The sequence below is a fragment of the Hemitrygon akajei genome, chromosome 11, assembly GCF_048418815.1.
Source record: "Hemitrygon akajei chromosome 11, sHemAka1.3, whole genome shotgun sequence".
Classification (NCBI taxonomy): Eukaryota; Metazoa; Chordata; class Chondrichthyes; order Myliobatiformes; family Dasyatidae; genus Hemitrygon; species Hemitrygon akajei.
The window spans coordinates 101808622-101825218 of NC_133134.1; the positions used below are offsets into that span (position 1 = coordinate 101808622).

The 16597-nt window shown below is 48.6% G+C and overlaps 1 protein-coding gene across 5 annotated transcripts in view; it reads right to left on the reverse strand.

The window, feature by feature from the left end:
- Window positions 1–16597, reverse strand: part of LOC140735168 (otoancorin-like) — a 105936-nt gene that overhangs the window by 21240 nt on the left and 68099 nt on the right. For all 5 annotated transcript variants that reach the window (XM_073059962.1, XM_073059961.1, XM_073059960.1 and 2 more), the window contains 6 exons: window positions 15552–15719; window positions 13392–13532; window positions 12449–12507; window positions 9142–9259; window positions 5866–5984; window positions 4619–4754 (listed from right to left, as the gene is read on the reverse strand). In XM_073059962.1, coding sequence (XP_072916063.1) covers window positions 4619–4754; window positions 5866–5984; window positions 9142–9259; window positions 12449–12507; window positions 13392–13532; window positions 15552–15719 — 741 coding nt within the window. The remainder of the gene's footprint in view (window positions 1–4618; window positions 4755–5865; window positions 5985–9141; window positions 9260–12448; window positions 12508–13391; window positions 13533–15551; window positions 15720–16597) is intronic.

The window sequence follows — 16597 nt, forward strand, 5'->3', positions numbered from 1 at the left end:
CTCGGCCAGCGGCAGCGACCATGGCTGGCGGCTTGCCAAGGTTCATGTCCAATTTTTACTGGGAGCTGGGATGGACTTCCCCGGCTGTTAACACCGACAACCCCTCTCCCAGCTGCAGTACTTGGCTGGGGAAGACCGGGAGGAGCATTTTGCGGCGAATCGTCGGACGGAAGAACATCGGAGCGGCCCGGCTGCGCACCAGGATGGTCAGCACTGGAGTTCCCTCTGCTTGTCTGGAGGAAACTACTTTCTCTGTTCTCAGAACTGTTCTTCAAAAAAAAAACTGATTAGTGTCGTGAATGAGTTACTTCAGCAGTGTTTGATTTCTGACTGTGTGGGGCTTTAACATGGCGGGCTGCAACTCCAAACTAGCGAGACCAAGTTCTTTCACACCAGCCGTAGCTTCCGGTGAAAGAACTCCCGTAGAGCCACCACCTTTCAGACATAACTCTCAAAAACGCAGTACAATGTGATATCGCTGTGTCTTTGGGTGCCGAGAAGTTAGCTTTGATGGCTGTGTCTGTGGGTGGGGATAAGGGCGTTATTGGAATCGGTAAGATGCACCAAAAGTCCATTTTCTACCTACAGTTCGCTAGAGAGGTGTCCCCGGGCCTGAGCAGGGGAATAACTGTGGAAGGGGTCTTCGTGCCAGTGACAGTCCCGTACAGAAGGTGATCCTCTACGTCGTGTACCTTCCCCTCCGCGAAATAGTCCCCTCCTCCCTCAGCTCCGTTCTTTGGGTGAGGTAAGGTCGCCGGTCACCTGTACACTTCTAGAGTCCCGTCCCCGCCCCCCCCCCCCCACTCGTCCTGAGGTCAGTGGCACGCCTATGGTGGGGCTGCTCGCCGAGGCTGTTTCCGGTAGTGCGGTGACTGTGTGCAAACGGGACATTGAAAATGAGGATCACCTGAACGCAGTGAAGAGGACAAGGAGGGATCTTTTGAAACCGAGATGGCGAGGGGCTCGTTCCCTGCAGTGAGTCTCAGACTGTTAAGGTGGAGCAAATTCAAGAGTACTTCGCAGACTCTCGGCGCAGAGAGCATAAGGCCCGACTAGCCGCTGACCGATGAACCGAGTTGCCTGGGATTGGGCAATCCGTCCACACCATCCTTAAAGAGAAAGAGAGGAATTCGGAAATGATTGAGAGGGAGCAACACTGTTTCAGGGAATTCCTGGGCACTGGATAAGGAGGCCTGCTCCCACTTGTCAGGACGTTCGTAGCAAGATATAGCACTATCATCGAGATTCCAGTAGCAAGTATTAAGATCAATGGCGGCTGGAAGTCTTAACTCAGGATCCATCATCTCTTAGTCCTCAAGGAATGGAGAGATACGATGAACTTCCGGCAAGAAACCCACACTGAGCCGGGATCCGACAGACGAATCCACCTGGGTCTACATGGAGTGGCTTGGGAGGTGGGCATGAGTCACCTCAACTTCAATTCGAGCGGGCTGATGAGATTGTTGGCTCCGGAAGTAAACGAGTTCAAGCCAGACAGCATAGCGACTGAGTCCTGATAAGTGGTCTCGGCCTGAAACGTCGTCTGTGTACTGTACTCTCTCCTATAGATGTTGCCTGACCTACTGCCTTCCTCCAGCATTTTGTGTGTATTGTTTTGGATTTCCAGCATCTGCAGATTTTGTCGTGTTTGTGAGCTTGGATGGTGTGCCATTACACTATGCCCCCATGCCCGATCCCATGCAGGCGCGCTTCTTTCATCAGATAGCTGTGCAGTTTGGCTCCATTGACAGAGGCGAGTGCGTTGTTCTCGGGGGTGATTTAAGTGTACCCTTGAGGAGAGAGATGGCTTTGTCCTCAGCAACTGAACGTCTTTTGATTTGGTCGATGCCCGGCGGAACTTCCACCCTGACTCGCATGGCTTCCTCAGGATGACTGGAGGAGGAGAAGGAGGAAGTTCGGGACTCGGCCGGCGGTACATTTCCAGGATGCATGTCTCCAGCGTTTCGACAGCCTCTATCTGGCCAGTGCCGTTACTGGACCACGGCCTGCTGAGGACGGAGCTTAACCTACTGCCTAAGCTGAAGGGGTCCATATACTGGCATTTCAACAATCAGTTGCTGGAGGATGGCTGATTCCGGGTCTCGTTCCCTCGGTTCTGGGAAGCCTGGAGGGGAGAACTGAGCGGATTCCGCTCCCTCAGACTTCGGTGGGACGTGGACATGGAATACACACGGGGGGTTGACCGAGAAGTGGCTGTCCCAGATCAAGCGGCTCGGGAAAGAGCTGTTGACCTGGAGTCCTTTGGTGGAAGTACCAGGGAAGAGGGGAGCACTGTGGGGCTGGGACCTGCAGCTCGAAGAGTCTTGGGGTCCTTTCGTGAGGTCAAGAATCCAGTTGCTATAAGAGCAACTTCTTTTACACTCTGGAGGAATGGAGGGGTGTGCGCAGGCAACTTGTGGAGCTGCTAGTAGTTCTTCCATCACGGATCCGGCGAGAATTGTTAAAGAAGTCCACTCATTTTATGCGACCCTGTTCTCGCCGAACAGTCAAGTGACGAGGCGCAGGAGGTGCTGTGGGAGCATCTGCCAAAGGTCACCCTGAAGCTGAGCAGCGGCTGGACTCTCCCATATGGCTGGAGAAACTAGCCGGCACCCTCAACCAGCTATGCAGAGGCAAGTCCGTGAAGTTGACAGGTTGACTATGGCATTCCTCTGGGCCTTCTCGGACGTACTGGCTGCTGACTACACCAGGGTCCTGGGCGAAAGCCTGCCGACATGTGAGATGCCACTCTTGGCATAGGGCGGCAGTGACTCTGCTGCCGAAAGGGGGATCTTCGCTGGCTGAGGAATTGGTGCCTGGTGTCTCTCCTGGGCACCGAATCTAAGATTTTGCCCCGGCAATGGGCAATTGCCTGGGTTTCGTGCTATCCCAAATGATCCACCCAGACCAGTCCATTCAAGACAATATCCATCTCGTCCGGGACCTCATCCACCTGTCTCGTGACGGTGGCCTGTCAGTCGCCTTTCTCTCTCCCGATCGGCAGAAGGCGTTTGACGGGGTGGGTCATGACAGCCTCCTCGAGTCTCTGCGCGCAATCGGAATGGGATCGCATTTTTTGCCAGAGTCCATGTGTTGTACGCTGTTGCTGCGGAGTGCCTGATGAGGGTCAACGGATCCTCGACGGCGCCCTTTTGCTTCGGCTGGGGCGTACCGGGGCAAGTGTACACTTCCCTGTGCCTTTTTCGGAATGGGTTGACAGGTCTGGTTCTGCGCGAGCCGGAAATGAAGGTAGCCAGTTTGGCTTATGACGACGATATCCTTTACGATCGCCGACCCTATTGGCCGACAGAGGATGCGAGACTGTTCACGGGTCTTCTCAGCCGCGACGTCTGACAGGGTCAACTGGAGAACGTCTCTTAGTGGGCCAGTGGAAGATGAACTCCCTGCCAGAGGAGCTAAGACCATTTGCGGGGAGCACCGCGCACCTCCTCAGTCTGAAGGTGTGTCTAAGCTCCACTGCGGACACATGGCCGGCGAACTGGCGGAACTTCGAGACCAAAGTCTCTGCCCGGCGGGGACGCATGTCGGCTCCACTCCGCGCGATCTTGAACTGGGCCATGTTATTGGTCATTGATCAGCCATGATCACATTAGTCCCGCTCACTGTATTTGTCGCCAGGACGCAGAGGAAGTTGGTGGACTTCTTCTGGGGCAATTGGATGCATTGGGTCTCTGTTGCGCTCGAGTGTTCGGATTGCAAAAGACGGTCATTCACTGGTGTGCGTAAGTAGGAAGCCCGCAGCTCGCCGCCTCAGATCCCCGCAGAGATACATGTGAACATGGCAAGCACTAGCGACACGCTTTCTTCACCGAGAGCATTGCCTTCAAGAGGGTACGCGGCTCCCAGCAGCGCCGCTATGCAGGAGCTATTGCAGGTAGCGTCTCCTCCAGTCAAAGTGCTCCTGCGCCTCCAGGGAGCAGCGTTCGAGCGGCATCCATCCCGCCACGGTGTCTCAGGGCTGTGCAGTGGCTGCAGCCGCACCAGCCCCTGCTTGGCCGGAGGTGCTCGTGGGAATCGAGCCCCGAGAACTCCTTCGGGAGCCAGTCCCACACAGTATGTGCTGCCTCGCAGTGATACCCACCGCGACAAGCCGAGCCCGTTTCTGTCCGGGCTGCTCTTGCACACTTCACTTCATTGCCCTCGCCTAATGTCCGTGGCGGCCCGTCTTACCATCACGCGTTGTGGGAAGCCCACATTAGAAGACTCTCTATGCAGGGGTTTTCCTCTGTACGTTGCAGACCTGAGGTGGGGGGGGGGTATCGCAGAAGGTTAAGCCCTGGAACGGTGCCTCCCCGGGTGTTGATAACATTGTAGATGGTATTAACTCTACGTTAACTCTAGAGTAACCCCTAACATTTATATGTCTTTGATATTTGAATAAAGTTTTGTACGTTTACTAAAAAAAGGGGCGGTACTGAGTGTTTACTTCCTGAAACTCAAGGTGCAAGGTCCGTCCTTGAAGTTGTAGAGGTAAAGGGCAGATTATTCACTGTGAGATGGGCTGTGGACTATATGAGCTGACTTCCCCTCCCCATCTCCCACCCGCTGGTCGGTACGAGGCAACTGTGCTCACCTACCCCGCCCACCCTGTACCCACCAGGCAGCGCAGGGCGCGTTCCCGCAGTGCCCCTCGGACAGGAGAACTTCGTGGCAGCAGCTCCAGCTTTGCCTCAGCCATCTGTGCGAGGAAACCGCTGCAGTTGTTGCCGTACACACGGGTCAAGGATTCTTCCCTGTGGGGAGAGGAACAGTGAGACAGGCTGACAGCTGCCGATACAGACCGTGTCAAAACAGCCCACACCATACCAGCGTACCACACCCCACAAACCCAACATCAACACAAACCCCACCCACTCATCCAAAATCCATGCACATGCCACTACGCAAACCCAAAATCAACACTCACCCCAAACACCCCGATATCAACGTACACCCACCCAACAAACCCAACATCAACACACACACACCCCAAACACCCCAATGTCAACGTATACCACCCAACAAACCCAACATCAACACACACCCTAATTCAACACACGTTCCACCCTCACACACCTAACATCAACACACACCCATCCCAAACACCCCACCCCACACACCCTAAATTCAACACACAGCCCATCCCACATATCCAACATCAACACACACTGCATCCCAAACACCCAATATCAGCACACACCCCACCCAAATACACCATCTCACACACCCAACGCCAACAGACAGCCACGACAATAGTCCCACCACATAGCAACAATCCCACCATACTGATGCACACCATCCCACACCCCCAACACCGAAACACTCCATCGCAACACAACCCCAGTGCAACAAGCACCCCCAAAGCCAACACATATGCCGCTGCAAAACCCCACTGTATCAATATGCACCACCCCACATATGTAACACCAACTCGTACCCCATAGTAACACCACAACACACACACCCGACGCCAACAGAATCCCATCACAATACCCCACGGCAATGACACCCCCAAAAAAACAGATTACCCATCAACACACACCCCACCCCAGAAAAATGGAGAGCTATATGGGTTAGACTGGCCGTGGAGCAGGGTAAACAATTGCCACAAAATCGTGGCCTGAAGAGTCTGTGCTTGCTGTCCTGTATACTACTATGTTGTATGTCCTTTCTGATACCACACCAGTGACTTACAAGTGTAAATAGGAACTTTGAAACTTGACCACAGGGATGAGATCCAGGGATAGTGAACAAGGGGGGTGAGGAGGAAGAGGAGGGAGCACTTGCCACGGGATGCCCAAGTCCCTCATGTACACCAGGCACTGAGCAGGAACTGAACCCTCTCAGGGACCCTCGGTTACTTACCCCAGGAAAAGCAGGACTGAACTAGGAATGCTCTTTGATAAGGTTTCCACTGCCTGGCCGTTGGCATTTGCTGGCAGATTCCGGATGATGTCTTGGAGCTTCCCCCCAGCGCACATCAACTGCAAAAGCAGAATGTTTAGATGTTACCTTGTTACCAGCTGGTGGAATCCCTCAGATCCAAGTAGAACTGATGGATTCTTAGACCTCGACTTCTACAAGGCATTTCATAATGGCTTCAAAGCTAAGAGCAGTAACGGATACAGAAGTGATTAGTCCAATGCAGGTGAGTGATAACATCATGAAGGATCCCACCCACCTTGGTCATAGACTATTTGTCCCAATCCCAACAGGGAGTAGTCTACGTAGCATTCATGCCAGAACCCCCAGGGGGTAGATCCTGGATGGTGAGGGTCCTTAGCGATAGGTGCCACCTTTTTGAAGCATCAGCTTTTGAAGATGTCCTTTGTGGTGGAGTTGTTAGTGCCCATGAGTTAGCTGTGTTCCGCAGCTTCTTTCCAAAATTATGGTAATAAACCAACTAGATATGAAGGGTTATTGTGGGAAATCAAACCCCTCTTCTCATTACTACCTGAAAGCATACACTCCGTGTTTTAGGAACAGCTTCTTCCCCTCCACCATCAGATTTCTGAACAGAGGTGGGGACAGAGGACTGGCAAGTTTAGGAGTGTCAGCATAAATGGGTTGGTGAGATGTTCAAATTCAATCTCAAGATGCAAGTTTAAATATCATTCAACAGTACATGAATATAGCCAAACAGAACAGCGTTCTTTCAGGGACAAGGTGGAAAAGACATTAACAACAGTACACTCCGCATAGCACATAGCACTCAGGTCCTTAGCGGAGGGTTACGACGGTTACAATTTCAGAAAAACGTTGTCACAAAGAGCGAAAAGAATTAATATCTCCCAAGGACCTGAGTTGACCTGATCTATCTTGTTCTTCCACCAAGCAAACACTAGATGGCAGCACTGAACAAATATTAGAGAGCAGCGACAACGGGAGGGGCCAGACCCCAACCCAGTTTGAACTCCAGCGGCACATAACCAGCACAGCAAGGAGTGGAGGATCAGTGTTCAACTTTTGCATTGCTATAATAACCAGCTGAGGTCTCTGGGGCTTTTTCTGGCGACACAACAGGAGAAGAGGTTGTGAAGGACGTGACCAAAGGATGTAAGAGGAGCATATTTTGGCAAAGGGAACAGGAGGTGGGAAAATTGGTTCAGATTCAGATTTATTTATCGCATATTCATTGAACCACACAGTGAATTGAATGACTGTCGTTACAGGTCGCAAATGTCGCCACACATTCTGGCGCTAACACGATGTTTGGCAGAAGCAACAACAGCAAAATAAGACCCGTTCCTCCCGACGCACACACACAGTCCTCCAATCACAGGTCAGGCCATCTCTGGTCAGCTCCCCAGCTGCCTTACGGACATTGGCTTGAAAACTAAGAAAAGTAGTTTATTTAGACAGGAAGCGATTGCAGAGCTCAGAGACGTCGAGGGACCTGTGGGTCCCAGTACAGGACTCCTTTAAGGCTCAATACAGGTGCAGCTAGCTATTGGGACAACTCAATGTTATCAAGGATAAGTGATCAAATTTACATAGTTACAAGTATTAGAAATTTGCTGTGGTGTGTCAGCGTGACATGCAGCAAAAATAACAATTATAAAATGATAATTAACAATTATAAAGAATGACAAAGTATAAAGTTAAAGGTTAAAGTACAGATATGGAATAAAGTGTGCATAAAAGCATTTTTGAGATGTGGGAGGAAACCTATATCTTCACGGAGAGGAACGTGAACGTGCAAGGTTTCCTCCCAGATTCCAAAGATGCGCCAGTTAGTATGTCGTACAGATGCACGTTAGCGCATTGCGATCAGCTCACAGATTGCTTACTGGACAGATACCTAGCTGTGCTGTCTGAGGGAAGGCAAAGGTTGGAGAACGTGATGGAGAGTTCAGTGTAGACAGGATGTTTCCTCTTGCGTGAAAAAATAGAAACTGGGGTCATTTCCGCATTATGAAGGGGGAATATTTAGTTCTGCTTTTATGTAACTGCACACGTGGTTTAAAATGTTAAAAGTGCTATATGATTTCAAAAATTATAGGACTATCCGGCAGAGTGAATATGGATTTTGTAAAGGAAAGTTCGACAAATGCTCTAGAATCCTTTAAGGACAGGGTGGTCCCACAGATGTGATAATTGGATTTCTAGTAGATATCAGACAATGAGTTCTGCCTGGAGTCTCAGGTCAAATATTGATATGAACTGGAGACTGGTTAACCAAGAATGAGGATAAATGGGCCTTCTTCTGAGATAGCATTAAGAGTGGAGTGTCACAGTAATGTGTTACTGGGCCTCGGCTATGAATATCTATATTAATGAGTTGGCTAGTGGGTTCTCCAGACCTTCCAGTCAGTGTGCAGGTAAACCGGTTTACTATTGTCACATTATTATTAGTAGTAGTAGTAGTAGTATCACTTCTTTATTTTTGTATTTGCACAGATAGTATCTTTTGAATGCCCAAATTGGTGCAGTCTTTCATTGATACTTTTACGGATTCATTGAGTATGCCCACAAGAAAATGAATCCTAGGTTGATATGGTGACATGTATGTACTTAGATAATAGATTTACTTTGAACTTTGAAGATTGATAAAATAGAGTGAAAAATGTTTTCTACAACATCAATTCAGATAATTTAATCACATCAGTACACTGAGGGAGTACAAGGGAAAACAATAACAGCATGTAGAGTAGTGTCACAGTTACTGAGAAAGTGTAGTATGGTGCAAGAGCTGTGAAGTAGATTGTGAGGTCAAGAATCCATCTCATTGTACTAAAGTTCATCTGATAGTCTTCCAGAGTCTGATAACAGAGGTGTCCTTGAGCCTGGTGGTCTGTGCTTTCAGGCTTTTTGTATCTTCTGCCTGATGGAAGGAGGAAGATGGGAGAATGTCTGGGATGAGTGGGGTATTTGATTTTGTTGGCTGCCTTAATGAGACAGTGAGAAGTGTGGACAGTCCATGCAGGGGATGTCAAACAAGGAGTCTAGGATGTGGGAGACAAAACTATGAGGCTGATCATCACTGACACATGTTAAGCTGCTTTCTCTCTCCGATAATGGTGTTACTCTGTAGTTCTCAGACTGGGCACATTGAACCCCTGGGGTGCCTATGAAAAAGCTGAGCCCTCTTACTGGCCTCGGACAGAGAGAGGAGAGTGGATGAGAGACAGTAGACAGTACCTGTTTCCTTGACAGCCATGTGGTGTTCCTCAATGCCAGGCCCATCTTCATTCCAAACTGGTCACCATAGGTAGTAAACATCTCACAGGTCACGCCCTGAGTCAAGGGCCCCAACTGGCTGTGGGTGGCAAAAGATGTATAGAAATGACGGCAGAGTGGGCCACAGAAGTTGCTTCTGCACTCTACAGCTCTAAGACCTAAAACCACAAGGCACAGAAGCAGAATTAGGCCATTCAGCCATCGAGTCTGCTCTGCCCTTCATTCACAGCTGATTAATTTTCCCTCTCAGCACCATTCTCCTAAAAACATTTTACACCCTGACTAATCAAAGCATATCAACCTCTGCTTTAAGTATACCCTGTGACTTGGCCTTAATGAATTCCACAGAGTCACAACCCTCTGTCTAAAGAAATTTCCTCCTCATCTCTGTACTAACAGGATATCCTTCTATTCTGAGACTGTGACCTCTACTCCCCCACAATCAGAAAAATCCTCTTCACTCTGTCTAGGCCCTTCAATAGTGGATGAGCTAGCCTCATTAGTAAGGAATGTTAAAGCATACAAGGAATGCAGTTTAATGTGTTTTTCCGAAACATGGCTGACGGCTAACATCCCGGATGTAAATGTAGAATTACCTGGTTTTACTACGGTAAGATTTGACAGAGATGCCAAAAAGAGTGGGAAGAAGAAAGGAGGGGGACTCGCTGTCTACATTAACGTAAGATGGTGTAACCCTGGGCAAGTGAGTACAAAGATCTCCGTTTGTGAAAGGGATATTGAGCTGATCGCCGTGAGTATGAGGCCATATTACCTGCCGCGAGAATTCGCAAACGTCATTGTGGTGATTGTGTATGTCCCGCCGCGTGCCGACGCAACGGTAGCGTGTGACGTCATCAGCTCCGCTGTTGCTAGGCTTCAGACACAGCACCCTGAGGCACTGGTGATAATTACAGGGGACTTCAACCATGTGACTTTGGACATGACACTACCTGCTTTCTCCCAGTATGTGGATTGCTACACCAGGGGTAATAGGACTATTGACCTACTGTATGCAAACGCAGAGGAGGCATATAGTGCATCCCCACTGCCTTCATTGGGGAAAGCTGATCACAACCTGGTTTTGTTACAGCCCAGATATAAATCAATTGTGATGAGGCATCCCACTACCACACGCTCTTTTAGGAAGTGGACTCCTGAAGCTGAACAGGCCCTGAGAGACTGCTTCGGTACTACTAACTGGGATGTACTGCAAGGGGAGCTCTGTGGGGGCGTTGAGGAGGTCACTGAATGCACAACGGACTATATTAACTTTTGTGTGGATGCAGTTGTCCCTGTTAGAACTGTTCGCTGCTATCCCAATAATAAGCCCTGGATCACTAGTCACATCAAAGGCCTCCTAAACCAGAAGAAGAGGGCCTTTAAAGATGGTGATCGGTTGGAGCTTAAAAGAGTTCAGAAGGAACTCAGAGTACAGATAAGGGGGGCAAAGGAACAGTATAGGAGGAAGCTAGAACAAAAGCTGCAGAAAAAAAGCATGAAGGAGGTGTGGGATGGGATGAAGATCATCACCGGATGCGGTGCAAAGCGGGGGGCGAACATAAGTGGAGATGTGGAGAAAGCGAACCAGCTGAACAACTTCTTCAACAGGTTCGACAGCTCAATCTCTTCCTCACCGCAGAAATCCACACCAGGCTTACTTCCCTCACAGGAAAATAGCCACTCACAGGAGACCTTGCCCACGCCCAGGATTACGGCTGCACAGGTGGAAGGTCAACTGAGGAAGATCTGTACCAGCAAGGCGGCTGGACCGGATGGAGTTTCCCCACGATTACTGAGGGCCTGTGTGACTGAGCTGGGAGAACCACTACAGCGAACCGCTGTAGTACGCAGGGAACCGTACTCTCTCCGGTCCTGTTCACCCTGTACACATCAGACTTCCAATATAACTCGGAGTCCTGCCATGTGCAGAAGTTCGCTGATGACACGGCCATAGTGGGGTGTGTCAGGAATGGACAGGAGGAGGAGTATAGGAAACTGATACAGGACTTTGTGATATGGTGCAACTCAAACTACCTGCGTCTCAATATCACCAAGACCAAGGAGATGGTGGTGGACTTTAGGAGATCTAGGCCTCATATGGAGCCAGTGATCATTAATGGAGAATGTGTGGAGCAGGTTAAGACCTACAAGTATCTGGGAGTACAGTTAGACGAGAAGCTAGACTGGACTGCCAACACAGATGCCTTGTGCAGGAAGGCACAGAGTCGACTGTACTTCCTAAGAAGGTTGGCGTCATTCAATGTCTGTAGTGAGATGCTGAAGATGTTCTATAGGTCAGTTGTGGAGAGCGCCCTCTTCTTTGTGGTGGCGTGTTGGGGAGGAAGCATTAAGAAGAGGGACGCCTCACGTCTTAATAAGCTGGTAAGGAAGGCGGGCTCTGTCGTGGGCAAAGTACTGGAGGGTTTAACATCGGTAGCTGAGCGAAGGGCGCTGAGTAGGCTACGGTCAATTATGGAAAACTCTGAACATCCTCTACATAGCACCATCCAGAGACAGAGAAGCAGTTTCAGCGACAGGTTACTATCGATGCAATGCTCCTCAGACAGGATGAAGAGGTCAATACTCCCCAATGCCATTAGGCTTTACAATTCAACCGCCAGGACTTAAGAACTTTTTAAAAGCTATTATTAATGCTTTTTGAGATAGTGATTTAGATGCATATCATATTTTTTACTGAGTTAAGTATTGTATGTAATTAGTTTTGCTACAACAAGTGTATGGGACATTGGAAAAAAAGTTGAATTTCCCCATGGGGATGAATAAAGTATCTATCTATCTATCTATCTATTCTAAACACAAGAAATCTGCAAATGCTGGAAATCCAGAGTAACACGCACAACACGCTGGAGGAACTCAGCAGGTCAAGCAGCATCTATGGAAATGGATAAAGTTGATATTTTGGGTCGAGACCCTCATCAGGATTGGAAAGGATGGTTAAGAAGCCAGAATAAGACTTGATAGTTTTCAATGAAATCCACTGTCATTCTTCTAACCTCCAGAGAATATAGCCCAGATTCACCAAATGCTCCTTATATGTTACCCCTTTCATTCAAGGATCATTTTCGTGAGCCTCATCTGGACCCTCTCTAATCAGCACATCCTTTCTTATCCTCTCTTAAACAAGGGACTTAAAACATGAACAGACAAACACCTAAACCTGTGAGCACTTTTTTTGTCACCAATTTGCATGGTTATATAGACAGGCACTTTGAAAAGCACATGGCAAGATTTGCAGAGTTGGTGTTACCTGAATTTACTGGCTGACATGGATCCATTGTTCAAGACAACTTTGCACAGGTACAGAGCCTAAACAAGGCAGAAGAAATTGCAAGAGTTAGATCATAAGGCGAGGGTAATTTTGATGTCAATAGATACAGTAAACACATTTTCAACTCATCTGTACACAAAATGTTAAGTCAAAAGTCCCTTTGAATTTCCACTGGAATGTACACTGTTACCTCTTTACCTAACAGAATGGCCGCTGAGTTTATGTTTGTGGTTTTCTGCTGCTGTAGCCCTTCCAGTTCAGGGTTGGACATGTTGTGTATTCAGAGATGCTCTTTATCACAGCACTGTTGTAACACGTAGTTATTTGAGGTGCTGCCACCTTCCTGCCAATTTCAACCAGTCTGGCCATTCTCCTTGGGCCTCTCTCATAAAATGGCATTTTCAACCACAGAATTACTGCTCACTGGATATTTTTTGGTTTTTGTACCACTCTCTATAAAATCTAGAGACTGCCATGTGTGAAAATCCCCGGAGATCAGCAGTTTCTGAGATACTCAAACCAGCCCAGCTACCACCAACAGTCATTCCATGGTCAAAGTCACTTAGATCACAGTTTGGGTTGAACAACAACTGAACCTCTCAATGATGTCTGCATGTTTTCATGCATTGAGTTACTGCCGCACACACGTGCACACAACATGTCTGGTGTATTCTCGGGAAATGTCCATTATGTACACAGCATGTTTCCACAGATGACCAGCAGATGGTGGGTGAATGTACCAATGAAGTAGACTTTACCAATGAATTAAGTGACTGTTTGTGTGAAGCAAATTGTACCAACTGTTTGTCATGATTTTATGTAAGGTGATGGGGAGGGTGAAACGATGGCACCAGGAAGCCAATGAGTCTGGCTGAGAAGATGTGGGTGGGTGGGAGGGGTTTTGGCAATAGGATCAACTCACCTGACCCACGGTCCAGGGTTTTTCTGTCAGGTTCTGCAGTTTCCTGATGTCGGCTTTCCTGATAGCTTGGAGGGGCAGTTCCTTCAGCAGTGATCCCGACAGAGACTCAAGGGCAGTCGTACTGTTCACCCCTTTCAGGATCTGCATGGGGAAGACAGAGATGAGTCTCACTTCTGCTTTTTGAAGAGCAAGGAGAACAGTAGACCACTCACACAGGAAATGCTGGAGGAACTCAGTGGGTCAGGCAACAGGTACGGAAATGAATTAAGAGTTGACATTTCAGCCTGAGGCCCGTCATCAGGACTGGGAAGGAAGTGGGAAGATGTCAAAATAAAAAGCTAAGGGGAGGGGAAGGAGGACATGCTGGTAAGTGAAAGGTGGAAAAGGTAAAGGTCTGAAGAAGAAGGAATCTGATTGGAGAGGAGAAAGGATTATGGGAGAAAGGGAAGAAAGAAGGGCTACCAGAGTGAAGTGATAAGCAAGTGAGAAGAGGGTAAGAGGGGGAAAACTTACTGAAAGGATAAATCAATAATCTTACCATCGGGTGCAAATCTACCTAGAGGGAATGTGAAGGGTTTCTCCTCCTCCTGAGAAGGGCCTCCTCGTCAGGTCATCCAAACACTGCTAGCATTTCTCCTCCTGTTTGTTCCCTGTCCAAACCCACTTGTGTGATTTTCCCCAAATCCATCACCTTTCCAACCTGTGGTACAGCTCACACAAACTCCTCCACTCTGGAATCCTCCCAGCCCAGAGTAGAAGGTGATTTTCAGAGGGTGTATTGGGCCACGGACAGTGCCTCAGAGGCCAGAGTCTCAGAGCTTTAACGGAATGTGGATCAGCTGGGTGGGATCCCAGTGGAACGGCGAGAAGGCAAAACCTCGAGGAGTGACACTGTGCAGCAGTTGGAGACGATGCAAGGTGAGGCCCTTGTTTTTTCTTCCTTGGTCAAAAGCTGACTTTCAGTCCCAATGATCAATGAAACAATGATTTGAAAGAAATAGAAACTGCAATCCTTACAGTGTGCACCTGGACTTCCTGAGCAGAATTACCATCCCAGATTGCACCTCTGCATTTAACATGTTAGAATAGAGGGAGCTTGACCCTGTGTCCAACCTCAGGAGTGTGTGATGGGATAGTGTGAATGGAGTTTCACTCTGTGCCTGACTGTGGGAATGTGTGATGGGACAGTGTGGAGCGAGCTTCACTCTGTGTCTGACAATATGGAGGGAGTTTTATCCTATTTCTGACCCCAGGAGTATGTGATGGGACAGTGTGGAAGGAGCCTCACTCTGTGTCTGATGCCAGGAGTATGTGAAAGGGATTTTCAGAGGGAGCCTCACTCTGTATCTGACCACAGGAGTGTGTGATGAGATGGTGTGTAGGGAGCTCCCCCCTGTGTCTGATCCCAAGTGTCTGATCCCAAGATGGGACAATATGGAGAGAACTTCATTTTGTGTCCGACTCTGGAATTGTATGATGGGACAATGTGAAGGGAGATTCACTCTGTGTCTGACCACAGGTGTGTGTGATAGGATGGTGTGGAGGGAACTTTACTCTGTGTCTGACTTCATGAATGTGTGATCAGTCAGTGCGGATGGAGCTGCATTCTGTGTCTGACTCCGGGAGTGCATGATGAGACAATGTGGAGGAAACGTCACTCTGTGTTTGACCCAGGAGGGTTTGATGGGAGGGTGCTGCATCCCCATGTCTGACCCCAAGTGTGTATGATGGGACAATGTGAAGAGAGGATCACCTTGTGTCACATCAGTAGTGTGTGATGGGATGATGTAGAGGGAACTTCTCTCTGCATCTGACCCCAGCAATGTTGAATGAAGTGTGCAGAGAGAAGTTCCCTCTGTGTCTGACATCAGGAGTGTGTGATGGGACATTGTGGAGGGAGCTACACTCTGTGTCTGTCCCCAGATTGTGAGATGGGATGGTGTGGAGGGAGCCTCACTCACTATCTGACCCAGGAGTATGTGAAGGGACAGTGTGGAGGGAGCTTCAATACCCTGCCCTGGATAGCTGAGGTTGCTAAGAGCTGGGGTTTACTGAAATGTTGAGACAAAGCCGAGGGACTGCCCCTACTGTGAATGTTCTGGCTGTGGGAGCTGTGATATATCAACGACTGGCGGTTCTGTTTCACTGTTCTGCTGTTACCGTTTCTACAATGGTCTTCCTCTGGAAGGATGACATCCCTTTGGCCTCCTTCTCCAGACCTTCCTTGGCCGCCTGGAGTAGCTGTACCCCACTCACGTTGCGAAGCACTTTGCTGTTGAGCCCGCTCACCAGACTTCCCAATTTCTTCAGATCAGAGCTCGAGGAGATCTGTGGGAGAGGCAGGGATCAGCAGAAAATCAGCTGGGGTACTGAACTCTTTCAGCATTGCAAGCATCCTCTCGGCAAATACTCTTGTCTAGGCTTTTCAATATTCAGTAAGTTTCAATGAGATCTCCCCTTAGTCTTGTAAACGTCAGCAAGTATAGCTTCAGTGTCACCAAACGCTCCTCACATTAACCCTTTCATTCCCAGAATCATTCTCATAAACATTCTCTGGACCGTCTCCATTGCTAGCACCTCTTTTCTTAAATATGGGACCCAAACCAATCTCTCCAGCAGACCAGTTGTCTCAAGCCTCCACTTAGAATGGAAACTATCCACTAACACACTCAGGTTTCTACTTCTAAGCCCACTTTGAATCCAATGTACTACTTCATTCTCAATGCCAAGTGATTGAACCTTCTGGCCAACTTTCCATGCAGTACCTTGTCAAAGGCCTTGCTTAAGTCCATGGAGATAACATCCACTGCCTTGCCTTCATCACCTTCCCTGGTGATATCCTCAGAAAAGGTCTATAAGATTGGCCAGACATGACCTATCACACATTAAGTCATATTGACTATCCCTAATTAATCCCTGTCTTTCCAAATACTTATATATCCTGCCCTTCAGATATTTACTCACCACTGACTTCAGGCCAGCATGCCTACCAATTTCCCAGTTTCCTATTAGAGACCTTCTGGAATAACAGAACAACATTATATATCCTGAAGCCCTTCAGCACCTCACCCTTTGCGAACAATGTTTTAAATTCCTCTTTCTAGGCTCCTGAAATTTCTGCACTAGCTTCCCACAAAGTCCAAGTGTTCACCTTGTCAGGCCCTGGGGTCCTCAATGCTGTTTTGCCTCAGTTATATAGACTCCTA